Source organism: Mirounga angustirostris, unplaced genomic scaffold (assembly GCF_029215605.1).
Source record: "Mirounga angustirostris isolate CCGP_5_RB_7025 unplaced genomic scaffold, mMirAng1.0.hap1 SCAF_5, whole genome shotgun sequence".
NCBI lineage: Eukaryota > Metazoa > Chordata > Mammalia > Carnivora > Phocidae > Mirounga > Mirounga angustirostris.
Window position 1 is genome coordinate 482,872 of NW_026991713.1, and position 6,000 is coordinate 488,871.

The 6,000-nt window shown below is 64.3% G+C and overlaps 1 protein-coding gene across 6 annotated transcripts in view; it reads left to right on the forward strand.

The window, feature by feature from the left end:
• The window catches only part of PLXNB2 (plexin B2), a 30,166-nt gene extending 28,494 nt beyond the window's left edge, over nt 1-1,672 (forward strand). For 5 of the 6 annotated variants that reach the window (XM_045872279.3, XM_064590416.1, XM_045872278.3 and 2 more), the window contains 4 exons: nt 43-107; nt 286-361; nt 660-734; nt 814-1,672. In XM_045872279.3, the coding sequence (XP_045728235.1) occupies nt 43-107; nt 286-361; nt 660-734; nt 814-918 (321 nt within the window). In that variant the 3' untranslated portion in view covers nt 919-1,672. The remainder of the gene's footprint in view (nt 1-42; nt 108-285; nt 362-659; nt 735-813) is intronic. The other variant, XM_064590417.1, reaches the window with a different exon arrangement.
• The last annotated feature ends 4,328 nt before the right edge of the window (nt 1,673-6,000 follow it).

Here is a 6,000-nt window from a genome sequence, read left to right on the forward strand (position 1 = left end):
GGGTGTGCTGAGTGGCTGGGCGCCTGGCTCTGTCCCCCACAGGACTCCCCCAGCAACAAGCTGCTCTACGCCAAGGAGATCTCCACCTACAAGAAGATGGTAGAGGAGTGAGTGCTCCCCTCCCCCCAGCCAGACCCTGGGCACCCACCCTTGACCCCACCCAGTGGGCCCCTGGGGGTGGTTCAGGCCTGTGACTGGGAGGGGGCTCTGCTGGGCAGCTTCAGGTCCAGCCTCCGGGACCCACTGCCCCACCCCTTCCCTAACCGTACCCCCACGCTCCTGCAGTTATTACAAGGGGATCAGGCAGATGGTGCAGGTCAGCGATCAGGACATGAACACACACTTGGCAGAGATTTCCCGGGTAAGAGGAGATGCAGGGGATGAACCAACTGACCCTACCCACACGAAGCACCCCCGCCCTTCCCCCAAAGTCCCCTGCTGAGTGGGGCTGGAGACTGTTCTCTGGGGGGTGCCCAACCCCAGATGGGCTGTCCCGTGTGTGTGACCGCTATGCCCTGGGGAGAGGGGTTTGTGAGCAGTGTGTCTGTGTGGACGGGGTGTATGTCTGTGGCCATCCCACATCCCTCTGACATGCCTGGGACCCTTGGCCTGCTCCTCCGCCCTGGGTCTCACTCTCGTTCCCCTCCCCACGCCCCCAGGCACACACAGACTCCCTCAACACCCTTGTGGCCCTGCACCAGCTCTACCAGTACACGCAGAAGTACTATGACGAGGTATGGCGTGTGCTCTGGGGGAGGCAGCCCTCGGGTGGTCCCCTTCCCTGGCCTGCGGTCTGACGTGGCCCACCCTCAGATCATCAACGCCCTGGAGGAGGATCCCGCCGCCCAGAAGATGCAGCTGGCCTTCCGCCTCCAGCAGATCGCGGCTGCACTTGAGAACAAAGTCACAGACCTCTAACCTCTGACCTCTGCCACCACTGTCTCTGGGCACAGGTGCGTGATGCCCCGTGTCAGGCATTGGGCGGCCCTTGGAACACGAGGCCAAGTGGTGAGGCCCTTACCTTTCACCAGCAGAGGAAGAACCCCCGGGCGTCCACGTGTGGGTGCCCGTGGGAGCCCTCTCCTCGGTGTCTGGTGTCTGTGGCATCTTTCTCCTGAGCAATACCAGCACCAGCCCCCTCCTGCAGAACCAGCATCAGGTGTCCGTCACACCTCCCGAGCGATTCGCAAATGTGCCTTACGCCCCTGGCGCTGCGCTGGGTCGCTGGGGGCCGTGGGGCCTCAGCTCCCCTCCCTGAGCACCAGCAGCTGCCTGAGATCCCTGGGTTTGGCCTGTTCGGGTGGGGTGTGAGTGCCTGCAGCCCCCAGGGCCTAGTGCCCAGACTGTGTCTGTCTGCCCCGCCGGGACGGGAGGAGTAAAGCGGTACGATGCCTTCCTGACCTCACCTGGCCTGCCCTGTGGGGCGCTGGCACTCCGGGTGGACTCCGCACCATGGGCCCGACCTCCAAGGTCAAGCTGGACGTCAGACGTCGAGGCCCAGGTGGCCAGAGGGGCCCCAGCAGACGGGGGTCCAGGTTTCCGCCTGTCAGACAGGCTGTCCTGGAGGCCCTGCCCAGGTCTGGGGTTCGAGCAGCTCCGCCAGGACCACCCTCACCCCCACCCCCTTTTGTAAATCTTGTTAATTGTAAATCAAATAGAGCTGTCTTTTTCACTCTGCTGGTTGGCTGGGTTCCTCCTGGGGCGGCCGCAGACTGGCTGTCCGTGCTTGCCTGCCCCCGTTGCCAGGCCTGTCCTGCTTGAGATCTTCCTCTGGACACTAGCTCAGGTGGGCAGGTGGTTCCTCTGGGCCGCCAGGGCTGCCGTGGGGGCAAGGGAATGTGCAGCGGGGTCCATGCCCTCCCTGCCTGAGGGCTGGGCGAGGAGGTCTGGAGTGTGGAGAGGGGCTGACAGTGATCCCCGAACAGATTGGCTCCAGACGGGGACAGGGACGGGGACGGAGGTGGCTGGGAGTGGGTGGATCTGGCGCCATCTGGTGGCGAACATTCCCCGCCTGTCTTGCTTGGGCTGAGTGACTGGACCTGCCCCCCGCCCAGGGGTAGGCGTGGCTTGGGCTTACTGTCTGGACTTTGAGCTCTCAGGGACCGGTGTCCCCTTTTCTAAGGTGGGGGCACTTCACAGGCATGGTCCAGCCAGCACACATGAAGTCACTGCTGCGTGCAGACCCCACCAGACACTGGCATGACTCTGAGAGGGCCCTGGGTCCCCCTGCTTAGGCTGTGGGGCCACTAGGGTCAGCTCCTTGGTCCCAAGAACAGCTCCAGGATGACTTAGGACATAAATAAGGCTGAAGGGCCGTGTAACGGAGAGCGAGGGTACCTTTGCCGATGCCTGAGGGAGGGGGTCGTCTGGGATTCTGGTGATGCGGAAAGGGTGTAGCTCCCAGTCCCCATGCTGCATGCAGGGCCACAGCAGACAGGCCACCCAGTCCCCATGCTGCATGCAGGGCCACAGCAGACAGGCCACCCAGTCCCCATGCTGAATGCAGGGCCACAGACCGGCCACCCCGCAGCTCTCAGGCACATGCACGTGTCCACGCACACACAGCATCAGCATGTCGGGCCCCTCACTGAGTAGATACACCTGTTCAGGGCCTGCCCTGAGAGCGCTTTTAATGCTCCGAGGACGCCAACCCAGCAGAAAGGGGATTTCGTGTCTCCAAAACAAGGACGTGGTGGTGGTCCGGCCAGCCTCAGATACGGCTGGATTCAGGTGCTCACATGTTTTCAGGTTTCTGAACTTCCCAGCGTATGCTGCTGTGTCCTCAGTGGGGATGCTGTTCACAGGCAACCCCAGACTGTGTCTTCTCGACTTGGGGCATCGTCGTGGCTGGGGTTGGGCTAGGCCTTGGTCATGAGCCATCTGTGCACGGGGGCAGCCCCACTGAAGCCACATGGAACAGGTGTGGATATCTCCCGCAAGGAAGGGGTACTAGGCAAACAACTGACATCCCCCATCCCAGGAACCCCAAAATGACACGGTTATGACCCACACTAGGTTCCCTGAGATTCAGCTGTTCAGAAGCAGGTGGGGCACAGTCTGGAAGTGCTAAGCTGTGGATGCCTGGGGCAGGGAGGTGGGAACCTAGAGGACAGGGCTTCCAGACTGGACCTCCACAAGCCGCTCCTGTCCCTCCGGAAACTGGACAGCCAGGCAAGAGCTGAGTCAGGACCCCCTTACATTCTGTGAAGCTTAGAGAGAGAGGAAGGGGCTGCAGATCCAACAGATGGGGTTACCCCCCATGGAGGACAGGAGTGTGAAGAGATCCAGGGGGCTGTCCTTTGATGGGGCCGGTGAAGGGTAGAAATTGGGCATGCATGTTGGGGTGCAAGGTGGCGGTGGTGGGGGTCAGACCAGCTTCGAATAGTCAGGATGCTGACAAACTGAGGGATGACCCACCCTCCTGTTTCTACTTCCCCAGTTCCTCCTAATGTGGGGTGCAGGGAGGCAAGGATGGGTGGAAGCCACACACAACCTCAGTGACCCAAGTTGCAGAAAATGGCCTAAGGCCATGCCCTGCTTGCTAAACATCATGAACATCCCCCCCATCACCTGGCCCCCATGACAGGAGGTCATTCTGACCTCAGAAGCGCAGCCAGGAGACCAGCAAGCGGCCAAAAAAGGGTGGCCTGGACCAGTGGAGGGGAAAAGTGGACATGGAGACAAGGAGTGGGATCTTGATACTGAGGGGCAACTGAATCCCAGGGGAGGGTGGAGGGAGACAGGGATGGGGGTCCTCAGGCCCAGGGCTGATGTCTGGGGAGGAAGCTCTTCCGCCTGGCTTCCCCACTTGTGCTCCGGCTCACACCTGAAGCACCTGCCACCCCCCACCCCCCACACGGTGCTGCTCTCCACTCCACGCCACCCACTTCTCTGGGCTCAGGCCTCTCTCACCCAGGCCAAGCAACAGTCCTGGACCTGGTGGCCAGGATGGTGCTGTGAACATGTCCAGCAGGGCTCCCCAACAGCCTGAGAACAAAAATGAAATCCCTGCTGTGGCCCCACCCAGCCTGCCACAACCCTCCAGCCCACCACCATCCTCTTCTGTTCAAGTCAGGCAGAGCCCTGGAGAGTCGGGACCGTGGACGCTTGGCCCAGCTCCACCGGCGTCTCCTCTCCAGGGGACTTCCTGACCTGTCCGGCCCTGTGACCTCTCCCCACCCTAACCACCACCGGAAACCCCCTGGTTACCCCTCTGCAGTATTACAACCCCGACCCTCCCCAGAAGGCAGCTTGGCCGGGATCCGCCAGCCTGGGGGCACCCGGGGATGAGTCCTGAGGGAGGGCCTCCGCTCCGCCCGACTCGCTGAGCGGGGGCCGGGCTCCCCTAGGGGCGGCACAATCCCACCCCCAGCCGGGGAGGGAGGGCGGGGCCTGTCGCCATGGGAACCTGGCCCGGGCCGGCGCAAACCAAGGCCACCCCCCTTGCGCCGGGCCGCGCGGCCAGCGCCCACCGTCCGCCGCTGAACGAGCCTCTTCCCGGCCGGTAGCTGAAGCTCCACAGACTCCGCCCAAAACCCCGGCGCGCCTCAGCCGGCTCGGGAGACGCACCGCAGGGCCGGGACTCCCAAGGAGGCGCGGACCGGGGCGGCTGTGGGAGGGGACGCCGGCGTCCTCCCCCCATCACCGCCCGGCCGACACCGGCTCCCAGAAGGGAAACTGAGGCTGGGGGTGGCTCGGGACTTGACCGAGGTCGTGCAAGGCTGGCCGGCTCGACTGGGACGCGGCCCACGCCACGGTCCGGGTTCGCTGGGCAGTTACGTTTGCCCGGTATTGCGTTGACATGTTTTATTTTGATCTGGCTGCCAATATTTAAAATCAGGAGATTTCACATAAAAACCCAGGCTTTAGTTTGTTTGGAAGGGGTAGAAGGTCGGGCAACACACAGCCCGATTGCCCACGTCCCTGGGAAACGGCAGCCCCCCCCCCCCCCGTGCTCTCCCGACAGAGAGGGTCAGGGGGCATCTGTCACGGGGGCAATGCTGTCTCCGAACACTTGTCACTTTTAAGTGGGAAGTAAAGATGCGCTAGACAGATGCGGGGAGGCTGTCTCGCTGGAATGAGAACATTCCCCCGTCAGTGACAGCAGCCTGTGAGACATCATCCTTCCAGGCTGTGAGAGGACACGAGGGAACGTGTCGTGCGCGGAGGCGGAACTGCGGTTATGCACCGGAGGAGCGCCTCAGTACCTAGGAAAGTCAGGGCGGGCTTCCTGGGAGAGGTGACGGCTGCGGGGGGCGGGGTTGGAAGGAGGAGAGGTACCAGGAACCAAGAAGGACCCGTTTGGGGAGTAGCCCTTTATGGGTACAGCGCCTCGAAGGTCCCCGGGCGCCGCCGCTGTCCCTGGTCCTGACGGGCTGGTCCCCCAGGCCCGGCCAGGGCGGGAGGCCGCTCTCAGCCCACGGAAGTTTGCCAGGTGGCGAACCACACCGCCAGGGCCAGGACGGCCTCCAGGGACAGGGAAGCCGGCGAGCCCAGGATCCAGGCGCGTGCATCTGCCCACCCCCCAGGGCGACCCAGCCAACCAAGCGTCCAGTTTTTCTACACTGATGAAAAAAATCTCTGCCCTGGCTTCTTTGATCGTGAGGGTTCCCCTCCGTTTCCGAGGGAGCGGGCTGCGTGGCGGGTGTCGTGCGGGGCCCGGAGCAGGGGGCGGGAGAGGAGGCGCAGACCGAGCGCCGGCAGGGGAGGGCGCGGGGAGCGGAGGCTGCCGAGAGGCGGTGGCGCCCTGGCTGGGGCGGCGCCCGGCCGAGCGCCGAATGCGGGCGGGTACTTGGGGAAGCGCGGGCCCCGGGAGGTAGAAGCGGGCCGGCGGCGAGCTGGACGCCGGCCGTCCCTCCCCCTGCGCGGGCGCAGCGGCCGCGGCCCGAGCCGGGGAGGGGACAGCAGGGCTGCTTGGCGCCGGGCCGCCGCCAGGCAGGGGCAGGAAGCCGCGCGTCTGTCCCCGCGCAACGCCCCCGGCCCCGCCCCGCGCCGCGCCGC